Source organism: Lepidochelys olivacea, assembly GCF_965140295.1.
Source record: "Lepidochelys olivacea isolate rLepOli2 genome assembly, chromosome: 5".
NCBI classification, from domain to species: Eukaryota; Metazoa; Chordata; order Testudines; family Cheloniidae; genus Lepidochelys; species Lepidochelys olivacea.
The window spans coordinates 103,625,829-103,644,094 of record NC_140415.1 but is presented as its reverse complement, the minus strand read 5'-3'; the positions used below and the strand labels follow the sequence as shown (position 1 = coordinate 103,644,094).

The 18,266-nt window shown below is 41.7% G+C and overlaps 2 protein-coding genes across 4 annotated transcripts in view; one reads left to right on the top strand and one right to left on the bottom strand.

Annotated features, from left to right (window-relative positions):
- SPATA6L (spermatogenesis associated 6 like) overlaps positions 1-18,266 on the top strand; it is a 146,682-nt gene that overhangs the window by 58,271 nt on the left and 70,145 nt on the right. The window contains exon 13 of one of the 3 annotated variants that reach the window (XM_084629424.1): positions 9,682-11,566. The exons of the other annotated variants lie outside the window; for them this stretch is intronic. The gene's annotated coding sequence lies outside the window, so the exon portion shown is untranslated. Of the gene's footprint in view, positions 1-9,681; positions 11,567-18,266 lie in introns of those variants that run through there. 3 annotated transcript variants of the gene reach the window in all.
- Positions 3,162-18,266, bottom strand: part of SLC1A1 (solute carrier family 1 member 1) — a 74,126-nt gene continuing 59,021 nt past the window's right edge. The window contains exons 9-12 of the mRNA XM_084629425.1: positions 14,477-14,599; positions 13,696-13,890; positions 12,813-12,947; positions 3,162-5,090 (exon numbers count right to left, since the gene is read on the bottom strand). Of these exons, the coding sequence (XP_084485551.1) occupies positions 4,844-5,090; positions 12,813-12,947; positions 13,696-13,890; positions 14,477-14,599 (700 nt within the window). The 3' untranslated portion in view covers positions 3,162-4,843. The remainder of the gene's footprint in view (positions 5,091-12,812; positions 12,948-13,695; positions 13,891-14,476; positions 14,600-18,266) is intronic.

Here is an 18,266-nt window from a genome sequence, read left to right as displayed (position 1 = left end):
ACTCAGAGCCGTCCCTTGGGTGGGGCAAATTGGGGCGACTGCTCCGGGCCCTGTGCTTTGGGGGGCCCTGCAGGCAGGTGCGATTGGCAGGCACAGTTGGTCCTGGAAGAGATGGATCCATCACTTCTGCCCTGGGCCCCACACCCTCCTAGGGACGGCCCTGTTAGCACTCCAAGCTCAGAAAGAGAACCCTAGCTTTACTTCTAGTTAATATACTACAACTACAGGTGGGGAAAAAATCCCTGCTATTGCAGAAGGAAAACAATGAGCAAGCGGAACGGAGAGTTGTAAAATGCTCAAAGTCCATGCTATCAACTGAAGCGATGACGTGGGTGGAGTTTAAAGTATTCATCTGTAAGGTGCTGGGCCCAGATCTTTGACTGGGGTTCCTAGGTGCAACCTTAATACAAATAATAGACAGTAACAGTAAAACCTTTTCCGCCATCATAATGAAATTGCCATGGATTTACCCGCTGTAAGTGGGAGCATAATTTAAAGAATGACACCTGTTTGCTAAGAAAAAGAGACTGGACACAGAGTTACTCTGACTTTCTCTTTTCATTTAATAATTGCTCTCAGCATGTTGTAACTACAGTAACAAATCAAGTGCTTGATACAGAGGGAGACCACAACTGGTTATGTGGTGATACACTTACAATTTAGGATTAGACTGAAATGCTCTATGCTCTAGTTCCACTGTGCTTCTCCCTCTGCCACCCTTCTCTGTGTACCCTGGAGACGTATTCTCAGGCAGAAGCAGTGCACAGATTGTGTGTGTGTGTGTTACTGTGTGAAAGTCTGTGGACCTGATTTTCCTCCTGACTTACACCACCGTACGGCAATGTAGGAGTAAAAGTGGTGGAGATGAGAGAAGAAGCAGGCTTGGAAGAGAGAAAAAGGCTTTGTTTAGAATGGTATTTGCCACTTCCTTTTAGTTGTCAAGGCTAAATGGGATGAGGAAATTCCGCTTGCTTCACATTCTGACCTGCTTTTAGGCACAACTCAGTTTCAATGGGAACTTCTGTGTGAAAATGGAGGGCAAAATATGGTTCTTTAGATGGTAATTGCTGGGTTGCAGAGAAGCTGGTGGGAGTTATTCCTTTGACTTCAGTGGGGCCAGGAATTGGTTATAGGAAAATCCATAATAGCCACCATTCTTCTTTCTTTATTATTTAAAATATATTTGTATTTTCTTTCTATTATTAAAATAAAACAAAGCATGCATGGGCACCATTTTGATGTTGTTGAAAGTGGTGATAATGATGGCCAGGCTGTAGAAATTTTGCAGTAATACTGTGTTTACTAACTCAGTGCTCTCTAGGTTATCACTCCACTTTCCATGCTCATTGTGGTTGGCCCTTCACAGGTGCACATGGAGGGAGGGTGCCAAGAGCTTTTCTCCCCTCTACTCCACATCCAGACTAGGGATGTAGAAGGTTAGCCGGTAAGCATGAGACTTACTGTTAACCGGACCTTAACCATTAACCCCTATGGCTGGCCACACTGGGCCAGCCAGCAGGACCATGGCCAGGGCCCCGCCGGGCTGGAGTGGCCCCCGCTGGGTGGGCCGGCGGGACCCCAGCCCTGGCCACGCCGGTGAGCTGGAGTTGTCCTGGTTGTGCCAGGCCAGGCAGGCTGGAGTGGCCCCAACCTCAGCGGGTTCCCAGTCCCTGCCCCTCTGCGCTGGCCTACCACCAGAGCGACAACAGTTAATGCTTAACCGGTTCAACGATATAATTTTAATTGTTTAACTGGTTAACTTTTTAAACTCATATTTACATCCCTAAGCCAGACCACCCCTTTGCATACCTGCTCAGGTACCAGCTGCAATGTAGGAGGGACAGAGAACCACTGCTCCATGGTAGAGCTAGCATTAGCCTTTACAAAGTAACATTAGGAACATGGCCCCTTCCCCTCAGCAGAACTGGTTAGGCATTGGTGGTGTGCGTACATGCACCCATGTGCACACACACACAGAGCGTTCTAAAGGAGGGTGTCCAGGTGCAATCTGGTGGTCCAGTGTGGCCTGAACCCCTGTAACCCAGAGGAAGGATAAAGCTGTTAGTTTGGGGTTTTTTGCTGGTGCACTTAAACAACAAGCGATTTCTGTTCTTCTCAAGGAAGATACAGGTATAGGCAAATAGCACATGTCATGTTTGTGTGGCTTCATTTTTATCTTCTAAAATTTACATAAATGTATCATATATGCTAACTAGGTGCAGTCCCTTGTTCCTAGAAAGGTTTCCATTGAGACCTCTAGTGTCACTAAATTTGGACAATCCAGCCTGAAGGGTTTTAAGAGTTGTGCATGATTTTGAACACGTGACTCCCACTGATTTCAGTAGAAACAGCATGGCTAAAACCATGTGTGCCACTTAAAGAATGTTGGGTCCAATCCTGAGGTTGCTTGCAAAGCTGCATAAGGGCCTACGGCAGCAGTAACATTCTGTTCCTCTTGTGTGGGGGGCCAGATCTGTGGAGAATCCTAGAAGAAGGAATCCACACCAGCACGCAAGGGAAATGATTTCTGCTGTGAAATCTCTGCAGGATAATGTGAGGGGAGAAGGCAAGCGCTTGACTCACACTTGGTGGTTCACATACTAAGAAGCTGTGTGGCCAAAATTACATGAGGACAGGCATCCCTGGACTTAACAATATCTTCAGAATATGGGTAGATTGTCTGGTGCTGCAGTTTCTCATACCTAGCAGTATCAATTGCAGGTTGGCTGCACGGGATCCTTAGTGCTAAAGCATGTGTTGGATAGGAGGATCCTTTCTCCTAGTCCCTCTGTAGGTAAAGGCTTTGCTTGCTGTCTTAAGATTGGCCCCTGAGGGAGCAGTCTGCTTTCCTTATTGAAAAGGGCAATCCACACATAGTAAAACTACAAATGTGTCGTCAGCAAAAGCGATTTAGTAGTGTATTAGCAGTTCATCTGTTTTTTCCTGCCATAACAGGAGAAATACAGAATTCCACAGAGGGATGAAGAGAGGATGGTAGGATAGAGAAAGAATGAAATAAATAAATATTTATTTAGATCACAATGGGAACAGTATCCATAGTGCCTTATAAGAAGCTGGTTACTAAAAAGATTTTAAAATAAAATAAAATAAAAAAAAACCAAAGCACACAATAGACAACTGTGGAAACTGGTGGGGTTTTTTCTTCTGTTAACAAAGCTGTACAAATGAAGATTTTATATACTAGTTCTGCACACGGTAAAGCATTGATTTACTTAATTTGTACACTCCTTTATTTTGTATAAACATATCAGTATTTTTACTTTAGAGTCACACTGTGTCGTAGTTTACAATGTTTATTTTAAATACATACAGGATTATGTCTCGTTGATTTAATTTAAGGTGCAATTTATCAAAACCTACCGTAAGGATTATTTTCTTCTCAGTTCTCTTTGGCACATTTCCCGGTTTACGTAACTACAAAAGGGTAGTATTGAATTTACTATCTAACAATCCAGGAACCTGAATATTTTTGACAGCATGTAAATGCAATTTTATGTTTACTATAAGCTTATTTAAGAAAAAGAGACTCTTGGGTATAAATTTCAATTTGCCTTGCAAGTCAGATGGTTGACACGACATAGATGTGCAAGGCAAACAGTTTGTTCTTAACAGCGATTCCTTCCTCCGGGGAATGATGTTGCACCATGGAAATATCATATCCAGCATTGTATAGAATGCTTGACATTATGGAATGTGTTTATGAAGAAGCCTATGGTAATGTTGTCACTTTGTATAACAAGTCACTAGAACATATGGGTTCCTTAGTCCAGATACTTTGATAAGATAGGGCTTGGCACTGAAATGGTGGGGCCTAGGGCTTTTGCAGCTGCAAAATTACACATGCTCAACCAATACATTAAACCAAGGAGCAAACAAACCAACCTCATCTACACTTGATATTATGTCCTTTTTCCGAACAGAAAAGATTTGGAAGTCACCCTATGAGTAGCTATTTTCATCTTCCTGATCTCCGCCTGCCCTGCAGCTGAGAAATACTAGGCTAAAATAAAAAATGGACAATACCAAAGCTGTCTTCTTGCTACTTCCAATGGAGATGTTTTAATAAACTATCAAAGTGGACCTAAGTTGGCAGAGAGTTTCACTTTGCAATAATTTATTCAAGTATAAGAAGAGCAAACCTGTAGCAATTTGCTTTATCCACAGAGTTCAGTTCTGCTCTCTGGTGGAATTCATGGGGCGGGGAAAATCAACTACATAACATTAGAAGCTTTTTCTTGACCAATAACGTCCAACATCCATAATGATTAAAGTAAAAGCAACGTAAAACCTCATAAACGTTAAAACACTTATTGCAGAACCCTTAAGGCCTGTTTTCTTTCTAAAACTGTTTGCCCCATGTGTTGTTCAACCTAGCTGCAGAAATGAACAATTTGGCACATTATCAAGTTACAGTAGGTGTTTTATATGCAGTGTCATTTGTAAAAATGTGAAAGGCAAAAATATTAACAAGAATTCCATACACTGAGTGGTAGAATGGAAGAGAGGTGTGAAACACTGCAGTTTGCCCGAGAGAAGCACATTTGCTTCATTTCACTGGCCTGGTTCTAACATCCAGTTTATGAGCTAGATGATTCCAAACAGGCATTCCAAAGCCTCATCCATCTTACATGATTAAAAAATGACATATTTTACAACTTGTCTTAATGCCTTCTCATCAACTTGTCCACAGGGACCAAATGCTGCGAATCCAAACAGTGGGGGGGTGGGGGGGGCGGGAAACTGAAGTCTGTGTATTAAATATACTCAAGTTTGTTATTAGCTTTTTCTTAATTATCCTTCAGTGTCAGTGGAACTGTAGGCTTCAGAACTGTGATGTCTGGGTGAATGATATGGTGTCAGATTTATCTACGGCAAAACCTCCATTGACGTAGGATTTCTTGGTCTCCGGTTCATCATTATCGAGTATTGTTGTTTCCAAGGCAAAAGGATTGACTATGTTGACTTCAGAAGAGACATCCATTTGCTCTAGCTCTCTTTTGGAGAGCTTCTCCACAATCCCTGCACCAAAAGCATCTCCAAGGACGTTTATCATTGTTCTGAACCGGTCCCTATGGAGTAAAAATGTTGTGTTAGACAGGCCAGGATTTCTGGTTCCATTGTGCTTTCTTAGAAACCGTATGTTATTTAAAAAAAAATATTTTTTAGTAATCAGTTTAAAATTAAACTATACTGTAGACACTGAGCCAGATGCTATACCCGTGTCATTCTAGTGGGTTTACTCTGGATTTTCACTGGTGTAGGAACTCAGAGCAGAATTTTTTCACTCTTTCCTCTAGGCAATATTATTTGTAAAAACATGGAATTATTGGTACTAAAAAGGGATTTTTTAGAAACAGTAACATTACATGTCTGTTATGGCAGAAGTTATCGGGTGGTGATGATGTTACATGTAATTTTACCAACAGAGCTGGGCAAATAAGTGATTTTTTTTTTATTCTGTCCTGTTTCCACCCCTGCCCCTCCCCCCAACCCCCCCAAAAAAAAGAAAAGAAAAGAAGATCAGTTCAGGTCAAACTACATATAAATATTGTGAAACATTTTGGCAAATTGAAAAAGTCCACTGTCTCTCATATTGACAATGAAAAGGCAGTGAGGCAGGGAAAGTGAGTGAGAATGCCTCTATACCTGGTTAGAATGCTACTAGAATGTGGGAGACCGAAGTTGAAGTCCCTGCTCCAATGACTGTTTATAAACAGTAGAACAGTTTCATCAGGAGAGATCCCTTTATCTAAGGGCCAGGACACTATCTTGCGGTTTGGGTGACCTCAGGCCAAGGGGGGAGTTTTAACCAGGCCTCTCAAATCCCAGGTGAGTGCCCTACCAACCGGGCTAAAAGTTATAAGAGAAGCCACTGCTGCAATGCACCAGAGTCCTGAAAAGTCTTTTTGTGGGGAGAGTGGTCAGTACTATTTAGTGAATTGACACAGTTTGTGGTTGGCCAAAACTGTGGTTTTTTGGGGGGGAAACTATTCCTCCAAAATGTTTTGCCCAGCTCTACTTACAAGTTCTTTTTCATGTGAGCACTGTCCAGTCTTTGAAGGAATGCTACGCTGTTGCTTGTTTTATTATGAAGGAAGCTGTGGCAACTAGCTGGAGAGTTTGCTCTCTGCTTTAATCATTCCAACTGGAATCAATTTTCATTGCAGAGTTGCTCCCTGGGAAGTGGGCATTGGTATTTTGGCTGAGATTCCAGAAAGAGGGGATTGCCTGTGTGCTGTTTGTCTATCTCTGTCTAAAAACAGGTGTCTGAAGTGTACATAAAACAAACTACACGAAGAAATAGCTGGACACCAGGTCACTGGTTTCCCCTCCAATGGGAAACTGACCAGAAAGGCCCCTGTCATAAATATAAAGGGAAGGATAAACCCCTTTGAAATCCCTCCTGGCCAGGGGAAAGCTCCTCTCACCTGTAAAGGGTTAAGAAGCTAAAGGTAACCTCGCTGGCACCTGACCAAAATGACCAATGAGGAGACAAGATACTTTCAAAAGCTGGGAGGAGGGAGAGAAACAAAGGGTCTGTGTGTCTGTCTATATGCTGGTTTCTGCCGGGGATAGACCAGGAATGGAGTCTTAGAACTTTTAGTAAGTAATCTAGCTAGGTATGTGTTAGATTATGATTTCTTTAAATGGCTGAGAAAAGAATTGTGCTGAATAGAATAACTATTTCTGTCTGTGTATCTTTTTTGTAACTTAAGGTTTTGCCTAGAGGGGTTCTCTATGTTTTTTAATCTAATTACCCTATAAGATATCTACCATCCTGATTTTACAGGGGGAATTTCTTTATTTCTATTTACTTCTATTTTTATTAAAAGTCTTCTTGTAAGAAAACTGAATGCTTTTTCATTGTTCTCAGATCCAAGGGTTTGGGTCTGTGGTCACCTATGCAAATTGGTGAGGCTTTTTATCCAACATTTCCCAGGAAACGGGGGGTGCAAGTGTTGGGAGGATTGTTCATTGTTCTTAAGATCCAAGGGTCTGGGTCTGTAGTCACCTAGGCAAATTGGTGAGGCTTTTTACCAAACCTTGTCCAGGAAGTGGGGTGCCAGGTTTTGGGAAGTATTTTGGGGGGAAAGATGCGTCCAAACAGCTCTTCCCCAGTAACCAGTATTAGTTTGGTGGTGGTAGCAGCCAATCCAAGGACAACGGGTGGAATATTTTGTACCTTGAGGAAGTTTTGACCTAAGCTGGTAAAGATAAGCTTAGGAGGTTTTTCATGCAGGTCCCCACATCTGTACCCTAGAGTTCAGAGTGGGGGAGGAACCTTGACAGCCCCAAATTTGCTAAATAAATAAATAATAATGCTACCACTTGGCAGAGGAGTGACAATACTTTGCCATGTAGCGTAGTTTGAAATTTGGGGCCAGATGTAAATTGGCATGGAACTGGGACAGACAATGTGAAAACTAGTGTGTCTGTTGTTTGTTCCCCATGCTGCCAGCCCTTGGAGACTGAAGACTTTCCTTCCATGTAACCTCTGCATGGCTGAGGCTTTGAGGGATGTTGATGCCAGTGCCTGGGGTGGAGGCAAGAAGCTTTTCAAAATGGCCACGATAGTGCCTCTGGTGGTAATACCTGCACAAATGTTTATTCATGGTGGTTTTGTGCTTATTCTTGCAAATAAAAAGTCACTCAAATGTTCCCAAATACAAAGGGATTGCAAACACCAGGAAAGTGTATCAATGTTTTACTTAAATTCTCTTGTATAGCATGTATCACATGACGAAGCGCCTGAGTTAACCCTGCAGTGAAGATGTATCCCTAGAGGTGGAGCTGTGCTGGGAGCAGGAAGGGAGAGGAGCAGTGGTAGCTGAAGGCATTACGCTAACATAGTGTAGGTGGAATGCTTCTGGGAAATGGGGGAGCACACTGAAGAGCATTAGCTTTTGAAAGACAGGCTCAGGTCCTCAGCTGGTGTAAGATAGCATAGCACCAAAGTCAGTAGAGTTATGCGATATACACCAGCTGAGGCTGTGACCTATAGCATGTGCTCCCGCAGTAAATCCTTCCAGGTGAGGTGGTGTAGGGGGGCCTGGCTGCTAACTCAATCCACTCAGAAACACAGCCCTTTGCTGCCAGCTGGCTAGCAACTCTCCACTTGGGGAGCACACCTGGAAAATTCTGGCTGCCTTCTGCACAGGAACGCTCCCCAAGCCCTGTCCTGCAGTAAACCCATGCTGAACCCCATCTGAACACACTAGTGGAAAAATCAGCCTGACGTTAATTACATTTTTAAAAATGAATTAATCTGTTTAAGATGATTGAATCACAAATATTTTGTCTGGCACAGACTCATTGCAGAGCTAGGTACTGCAGAAGCAGCTGCCTCTTCTCTGCTATGCAGGTGCAATCATTAGTCATTATCATTAGAGCTTTGCTGATAAAGGGATTTTACTTGATGGATACAGTTTTGTGGCTGTTATTTGTACTAAAACTGACTGTTGCTCAAGAGTGTTAAGAAATCAAATTTCAGTGCATAAAAATGTCAGATTTCAGAATCCAAAGTTCAAGGGAGGAAAAAACCTGCATAAGACACACAACAGTAATTTAAAAAGAGGTGGAATATTACCAGTTTACAGGCACTGTGCGGTAAAGTTAACTGGCTGTAAATATCAGCACACAGGTTAAAAGCACTTTTGTGATTATACTGAATCCTTAGGAACAGCCCATCTTTTCTTGTGCATGATGCTCTCTCCTTTATAGTCTCTTCCTTTCAAGTAATTTCACATTGCTGATGTTAACTAGAAAATCACAGGTCCTGGTTTAACAACTATGGCAACAACAAACTTCTTTCGGGGATTTCAGAGTACGAAGGTATGGTATTGAAAATCTGCCCTATGAAATGTATGGTATGTAGTACTATACAGGTTTTATGGTTCCTGAGTTTGGGACTGGTCACATTACTGCTATGGACAGACATCTAAAGAGCATCTTTAGCACTGAAAAATCTTTCTATTTAAGGGCATGGCACTTCCTATAGGAGGGTTTTCTGGTAAAAGCATTCTGACCTCTTCCAAACATTTTTCATGTAAACAAAGGTGGGTTGTGTGAGTTGTCCTAGATTGGCTCCCCATTGTGGGTTGGATGCATCTGTCCCTATCATCAGATAAAGGGTAGACTGAGAGAACAGTATATCAAAGAAAAGACTGAGTAGCATGACGAAGACAAAAACTTGCCGAGATGCTGTAACTCTGTGCATCCTTTCCCTATAATTTCTGAGTAACATCAGTCTGACTTGATGAATTGCCATATTGAGATAAAAAAGAAAGGTGGTCCCTAACTGCAGGTAGAGGTGGAAGAAACTGCTTTCACCCCCTAAAAGTACTGGATGAGAACTTCCAAGGAAAATATCAGCATGGCTGCTTGGAAGCCAAAAATGATGAAAGGGCTAAAGAGCTAAACAGTATTGCTTCCCAGTGCTTCCCTTTGAGCCTGTTGCACAATTCACTTCTGGTGGGCAGAGAGCCCAGAGTCACAGCCTAGTCGATGCCGTTGTCTTTTACCTATATGAAAACTGGGAAAATCCAAATTACCTAGCAGTGGTTCTTGTGTCCTCCAGTTCCCCAAGAGTGGCATTTGTTTTGTCATTAGATTAGAGCTGTCCGCAGGAAGATTTGACTTTGTTTATTTGCATTTATTGAGAAAGTCCCAATATCTGGCACCAAGAGCACCACCCAACGTGAGACAATGGACGATGGAACATTCTACACTGTTCTCAGAAAGAGTTCAGACATATCTTAACCTCAGTGTTTTCTAGCCCTTGAGTCTTCCTTGTTGTCTCCCCTGGAGAAGATCAGTCACCAAAAGTTTCAATTATGTGCCAAGTTCCTTGGAGCTTTTAAAATCAAGGCACTGAAACTCAATAGCATGGTATATGACTGAGCTTTACTGATCATTTTGACACTGCATGAGTATCCTCATGACACTGACTAAACTCCCACACCGAATTTACAGCCATCAGGGAGAGAGGATAAAGAGATGGCCATGAGTCATCAGGTAAGAGGAAGAGGATGCCACAGCCTCCCTCATCCACTCTTCCGTTTCTGATTCAGAGCTGTTGTCACTCAGATTAATAGATTCCGTTACTTGGTCACTTCCTGGAGATTCTGCTCCCTTCTTGGGACATTTGGGGAAAAGAAAGAACATTGCATCACCCCAAGATCAGTCCACAAAGGACAGAGTTGGTGTTCATAGCCTTGTGAATCTAGCAGGAGATATCTCACACTCACACAAGAGAAGGCATTTGTTCTCAAATTGTCAAGGCGGTGCCTGACCACAAAGCCCTTTTTGACTTGTTGCTTATGAACACCCAAACAGCAGTAACCAGAAGTGCTGGTTTTACATCTTCATCTGGCTAGGAGACTTTGCACTTACCTTTTGAATGAGGAGACAGCCACAGGGGCCCATAATTTTATCATCACAAGACTTGATGATTTCAACATGCTGTACCTTGGACTGACCCTGAAGGCCATCCAGAAGCTACAGCTGGTTCAACATGCAATGGCTTGCCTGCTACGCTGACACGAGCATATCCATTCTATGCTCCACATGCTATCCGAGCTACTTGCTTAATACTAGATCCGTTTCATTGTTCTGGACCTTATCAGTAAAACCCTAAATAGGCTAGGGCTCTTATTATCCAAGAACCTGCCACTCTCTCCATACCCCTCTATGGCAAGCACTGAAGATGACAGAGACCAGGTTCTATCATGTGGGGGAGTCAATGTTCTTAGTTGGTGGGCCCTTAACTGTGGAATTCACTTCTTCAGAGGCCAGGCTGAAATGGAGTCCTGTGACCTTTTGAAAATGTGTGAGACTTGTACTTTTTGATAAACCTTCCTCTAAGAAAGAGCGTCCCCTGTTGGGAGGTCTAGGAGATACATCAACAAGGAAATGGCATCAGTCAATTGGTGAGGGGATGAGAGTTTTGTTCATTGAGGGGAGCTTTGTATGTCTACATTTAATTTAATGTGACCCTGACACTTCAGAAACGTACATAATAAAAAAACCAAATTACAATCGGACTGCCCTGTTCATTTGTTTTCTGTGGCTCAATGAAGATGGCATAGACCATCAGTGGTTCTTCCTCACTTGTATGCCTATGTCTAGACTAGGACATAGATTGTGTATAAAAACATGAGCTAAGTTGTGTTTTTAAATTATACTACTTTCCTAGTCTAGACAAGGCCTTATGGAGGGAATTTCACTGTTCCCCCATCTGTTAGCCCACTTTGCAGATACTGATATACAACTTCAGAGAGTCTTGGGCAACATTAAGGCAGCTGACAGCGAATAAGACCCTGGAGAGACTTTGTCTGTCTGTTTTGGGAATACAGGAATAGAAATGCTCATCCTGTTGTAACTCTGACAGCCATCAGCTGTCTGACCATGACACACAGGAGGAACGGATGGCTGTACAAAGTGGATGGCTCACAGATCAGAGATTTTTCCTGCCATGGTTTTCTTTTTTTAAGAGTAATAGTCAAACTTTTCACCTATAGGTCTTTAAGCCTCTTGCAAAGTGGGTAGCACCACTATCTCCATATGACAGATAGGGAAACTGAGGCACAGAGCGGCTGCTCTGCTCCAAGTAACACTGTACATCCATCACAGTCAGGACCCAGGATCATACTCCAGTCTCCTACTCCAGCACCTCATCATGTTGCTTCCCTGGGGCTTGGGTGTCCCGTCCTTAATCAGAGGATATTTTCTCCTCCATCAGTCCAGCACCTGGGGCCATTAGGGGTACCCCAAAATAACCAAGTGGGCAAGACCAAAACTTTTGAGACCTTTCTTCCTGGAGAGAGGTCTGTGAATAAACAAACCTCTAGAATCAGTGGAAAAGGCACATGACAAGCCCCCAGGAGATCTTTATCTCTCCTCTGGAAAAATGGCTTAACAGGATCAGGAAAGTTTTGATGAACTGGAAAGGGGGAATCAAGGTGGGGGGGGGAGTGGGGGGGCATGTCCATGTTGATCTTTCAGAGTGGAGAGCAGCTCACGCAGAAAAGAACTTGCCACTGCAGAAGCCCTGTGCGACTGCACACTGGACACATGCTTAGAACTTTTCCCCTCTAAAACAAAACAAAAATCACAGAAGTAAACTGTTCGCTTTGTGAAAATTAGCTGGAATGTTATGTTTGTGGCTTGCACCTGATTACTGCAAATAAATTATGCAACTACCATACCATTATTTTACAAATACCTCTGATTGAAAAGGATATTTTTGCTTACAGTTCTTTTCTTAGTTACATTTTGTAGTCTGTATATTTTCAGTTAGATTTTCATGAACTGAGGCCATTTTCTTGTGTACTCTGTATATGCAGTTACCATAACTGCATTGCTGAATCAGGGCACATTGGTGTATAAACAGGTATTTAAGCATAAGCAGGAAGTATATATGCAGTTGTAGTAATTGGTGTGAGTATTTTTGTATGTATAGTGTGTACAGGTCTTGGACCTTGTTTTTATCAAAATCTGGCCTTGTATGTCATCTTCACATAAAAGAATAATAAAAAGGGCCCAGATCTGATAAGATTGTATCCTTGTTAATCAAAACAGGTAATTCTTTATATAATTGTATTACAGATTAGATGTGTGGCAGTGTTATCTCTAACAAACACTTTTTCTAGTTAATTTTTAAACATATATTATTGAACAGCCCAGTTAGAAGGAGAAATAAATTCAGGGTTAAAAGTCCAGTCACAGATGTTCATGCACCATGTATAAAATACATTACTGAAATAAGTAAATGCTGAATATATTAAACTTACAGAAGCCAGTCAACTGCTATGATAAGCGTAACATCTTCAGCAGGTAGCCCAACTGCACTCAGCACAACCACCATGGTGACTAGTCCAGCCTGGGGGACCCCTGCAGCTCCGATGCTGGCTGCAGTCGCTGTGACACTTAATTCCAGACAAATCAATAAAAAGACAGTTTGAAAATGTCCTCCTCCTGAATGGATTTCTCTGCTACATTCAGAATTGTGTGTTCATGGAAATATAAAATTAATTTTTACAAATCCTTCTTCATGACGATCCCATACTTCACTTGGAGTTATACCTGCATAGAGGCATGTGGGATCCAGGGCCCCAGTGGGTTTCTATCATTTGCAGATGTTTTTATCAGCATTGTTGTTGACATAGTGGCTGATCACATTTAGGGGTAGATCCTGGCCTGTCCTTGGGCAGGCAAACAAGGTGTACAGGCTATGGAGCTGCCATGGTTCTGCTGCACAGGGCAAGTACATATACCCCCCAGCATGCTTTGGAGCGGTCTAAACAGCAGTACTGAGGAGGAACTTGGGAGGGGTGGGGGGCATGGCCAATGGGATTGCAAAATATGCAGATCCACTGGACAAAATGTCCAGGTTGGGCATGTACTGCAAGCCTCAGCTGTTACTGTAACTACAGCTTCCAGACACTGTGGCCCCATGCCCTGCTACCTCATTCCCCACCCCAAATTCCTACATAGGTCCTCTGTGCAAGGCTTATTTACTGAGGGTTTGTGGAAGAAGTGAAAAATTGAGCCTTATTGCTTAGTGGTGTGAATGACGGAAGTGAAATCAGCAAGATTCCATTAGGGTGCCTGAATTAAATCCACAATTCAGTAACAAAAATAACAACACAATTCATGTTATGGTATCACCCTCACCTAATGGTAATTATTTTGCCAACATCCAAATCTAAGTCATTAAGCTGTGCAATAAACACAGCTGCCACGGCTTCATAGAGTGCTGTTCCATCCATGTTGATTGTAGCTCCGACTGGTAAAACAAATCTGGTAATCCTTTTGTCGACATGGTTTTTTTCTTCTGCACAGCGAAAGGTGACAGGCAAAGTTGCTGAACTGGGTCATAAATAAACAAACAAATAAGCAGCACACTACTAGAATACCTGTTCTTTTATTAATCTGATGTGCTTTTTTTAAAAAAAGCCCAACTGCCGTCAAATTCTGCCCTGGGGTGCGCAGGAGAGTTGTGCACATACAACGATAGTGCAGTTTGTCCTTCGGAATGAAATGGTAATTCCCATCTCTTCTCGTTCCTGGAACAATAACTGAAAGTTTTAACTATCCTTAACACAATAAAGCAGTGAAACAATTTAGCTTCAGATATTTTGTGAGCAATGAAATAATTTACAGCACTATTTCCTGGACTTACACTCAAGAGGCTAGACACTAATCTCAAAAGCATTGGTATAAATCCAGGATAACTCCATTCTAGCCAACGGCACACTTTTGGGTGCTATATATATAATAATTATAAGAGTAATACTTACTCTAGGTTTACACCCAATGGATTTACAATGAATGGTTCATGTGACATCAGGATGAGAAACACAGGCATCAATAAAATCAGAGCAACACATAAACTAAAGAGATGATGATTACAAAGTATATTAACGCTAGAGGAGAAAAAAATGGTTTTGATTACCTGGAGGAGACCATGAGGGCTGTCAGAAGTGCCTGAGCCATCCCTATGGCAAACCGAAAAGGGTTTTTCCTTACTGTTATTAAGTAGATCAGTGGCAGAACTACAACGGAATGGATTGCAAGTCTGCAAAAGAAAACAGTCTGTTCATATACTTAGATCTATCTGATCTCATGGTCTTAATGAGGAGGTGTTAACCAGTGTCCAATTCTGCCCTCAGATACCTGTGTGCAACTCAGATTCACTTCAGTGATGATTACATGCATGTATTCCAGGGCAAATTATGCCCAAATTTATGTTAATAATTTTGGGACAGATGCACTTCTCCTGAACAAATTTTTTTGGGGGGAGGCATTATATGTCTCTGTTTTCAATGTACAATATGAAATCAGTTGAACTAATTAATATATTAGGATCAAAGTCAAACTGAAGACGTTAAAACAAATAAAATAAATGAGAATATTTAAACAGAACCTGTTCTTCTGTGTTGAAAAAAATGTTGGCAGTGCTGAAAAAAATGAAAGTCCAAAATATTCTTATAACTAAGACTAGAGCCTAGAGCTAAAAAATGGGTTAGCGTTATTAAAAAGTATTATATCACCTTTTGGAAATATTTTCTGATTGGGGTTAAAGGGAAATTTGGTTTACAGATCGGTTTTCATAATGGCTTTGATTCCATCCATCTCAAAAGCCCATTTTTGTACTGTGGGAAATTGCATATGTAAATTTGGTTCAAATTCTACTCTGTTAAATTAGTGTAAATCTCGATTAAATTCAATTGAGTTATTCCTGATTTACACTGGTGTAAATGAGACGTATATGGGCCCTACAGTACTGAATGTTGTTAGATGCTGAAGGATTATCATTTAACACGGTTACTTAGCTCACTTTTATTTGTATAGATAGGAGAACAACAACAAAATTCTCCCCTCAGATGTATGTGAGCAACTCTTGCTGAAGTTAATTGGACTTGTGGGCATGTATCTGACGGAAGAATTTGGCCCTGGGTGAGTTAATTACTATACTTGCCTAGCACACATCTGTTAATTTGAACATAGAGTTCATGAATGTATATGCTGTAGCTCCTTTATGGGCATTGAGGCTGAAGGTATATAGCTTATGTTAAGTATATTTGAAGTGAAATGTTTATGAAAGGTCTGTGAAATACTTCCTGCAATCCAAGGTCACATGCCATCACAGCAACAGCAATTTGTCATAGATAGGAATCGTCAGAGCCTGGAAAAGGCATACACCATATATGTGGCATGTACAATCTTGGAACTCCTATAGTACCGTCACAGGATGTTTTTGGGAGCATGAGTGTGTTTGCAACACCATTTAATGATCTCATAGCAGCTGATAAAGATATTGAGAAAGTCTGAGACCACCTGTTTTGCCAGAATCAGGCAATTATCACGGCAATAGCTACCTACAGAACAAAAATTTACAGTGGCACATAAAATGGGCAAGTTATCAGACTGTAGGAAGAGAGATCTGTTTTACACTATTGGACTTTGTAGTTTTTCATCTGTAATGTGAGTGCTTGGTCCAGCAAGCAGAATGGAAGTGTTGAGAGATTCTGGGGGCTAATATTGGAAAAAGGAACTTTTTCACCATTCTGGTAAAAGCAAGTATAATTATCATCAGCCTATAAATAGGACATAATTGGCAACAGCTCAAATGAAAGCAGAATTTTAGGGAGCTGGTAAAACCGTAAGTGTGAAAAACAAAACTATAGTATATGTCTAACCATTTAAGCCAAATTTGGACAGAATGGTTGTCTCTAAAAAGTCTGAACCATGTGTTTAACCAAAAAGAAATCAAGTTCTTTATGATGATGTGCAGAAAGATATTTTAGATCCAACACAACAAGTGAATAAAGGGAGAATGGAAAGAATGTTATGTGCTGGCGTTGAGACCTCTTTTAAAAAAGTTACTAAAGGTAAAATTTTCTATAGGGCCTAAGTGACTTAGGGCTTCACTCCCAACTGACTTTAGGCACTTTTGAAAATTGTATTCTTAGGTATTGTTAGAATCAGTAATTAAACAGAATTATCCCAAGTAAATATGTTTGTGCTCATCTCAGCACTCATCCCAGTAATTTAGTCATATCTTGCTTTACTATTTATGAAAATTTATTTTCATAAAACTTCCTCTCTCAGTTGATTAAAATTTTTACAGTAAAAAAAAAAATGCCTATCAGCAGCGAGAAGGGAAGTCCTGGGAAATAGAGTACTTCCTGAGATAGAAGCCTGTTGCCCAAGAACACAGATAAACACCAAGATTTAAGCAGTTCCTTGCTTTTTAAAGGAAGAGAAGGAGTAGATTACAGGGACACCACTTAGTCCCCTGTCCTCTCCTCCCCAGCTTTTCTTTGGGCCCTGGTTCCTCTGGCCTGCTCATGGTGCATTTTAGGTCAATTCCTCTTTCTTTAGGCTGATAAAGTGTCCCCATTCAGTGAGATGGAGAAGTACACACTTGAGTAGAGAGATACTGGGGAAGGGAGGGAGGGAGACATTGGGAGGAGGGAGACATTCGAACCAATTAGGGTTTGGGCATGGGAGACGCTGGGAGCAACATACCCTTGGTGGACTTGAAGGAGAGACATTGGGGGTGAGATGCACTACAATCAATCAGAGAGTGACACATAATGGGGTTCAGAAACACATGAAGACATTTGGGGATCTGAGAGAAATTATATTGGGATTTAGGGTAGTGGAATAGAGAGAGAGAAAGAGACACTATGGAGTGATTGAGGAACACATTAAAAAGTGGAAGGACAGAAGAAAAATCTGGGAAGATATGAGATAGGAGATTGGAGCTGGAGACAGGAGAGGGAAAAAGAGGATGGAGTAAAAGGAGTGTAAAAGACAGGGATAAAGGGCGAACGCAATGGAAGTTGAGGGTGTTCTGCATCACATATGGATAAAATCCAAAGAGAGGCATAGGAAAAAAAAGAAAAGATGGTTGCAGAAAATTCAGAACAGAAAGCTGCAGAGAAAGAGGAGGCCAAAATATAAAGACAGAGAAGAACAAGAAAGGAGGTCAAAATGGAAGAGATTAATAATAAAAACCCAGGCTGGGTCTAGGGGAAAATGTAGTAATGAGGATGGGGAGGGACAACTACCTTGCTCTCCTACATCGTAAAGGGGAGCTAGGCATTTAGCTGCCTAAAGATGGGAGAAGGAAGAACAGGGACCTTTCCCTCACCCCTGCTACCTAATGCCCATTACATACATTACCACCCTCACTTCTGTGAATCTGGTCATAAAACTCTCTCCCTTCTGTTTAGAGTTGCAGAGAATGTGCTGCCCTTTGCCTTTCCCCATGGCAGCTAGAGCACAGCTCTCTGCAGAGCTTCCCGTAAGCTCCTGCATAGTCAAGGAGAGGGCGTCACTGGGCCTTGCAGAGCAAGAGCCTATTCTCTGCAAAGCTGAAAAGCTGGGAGCTCTTGATGGGGGTGACCTTTGAGGGAGCACTTGGGAACTTATTTACAAATTGTTATGCTCCTGGGGCATCTGGCTGCTATCTAAACAGAAAGATAGTATGTGTAACAATACTTCATTTACAGTGTAAGTACTCCAGGGCAGGGAGTGTGTCTACCTATGTGTTTGTACAGCACCCAGGAAGACAAGGGCCTGATTGGGGGCCTTAGGGTGCTACCACATAACAAATAATAATATTTAGTGTCCTTGATAAAACTGAAGTCAAAGGGCAGTAATAGTCCAGCTAGTGAATACCTTCTCTGGGCTATCTGGAGTTATTAATATACAAGACTGCTAGACTTACCCTG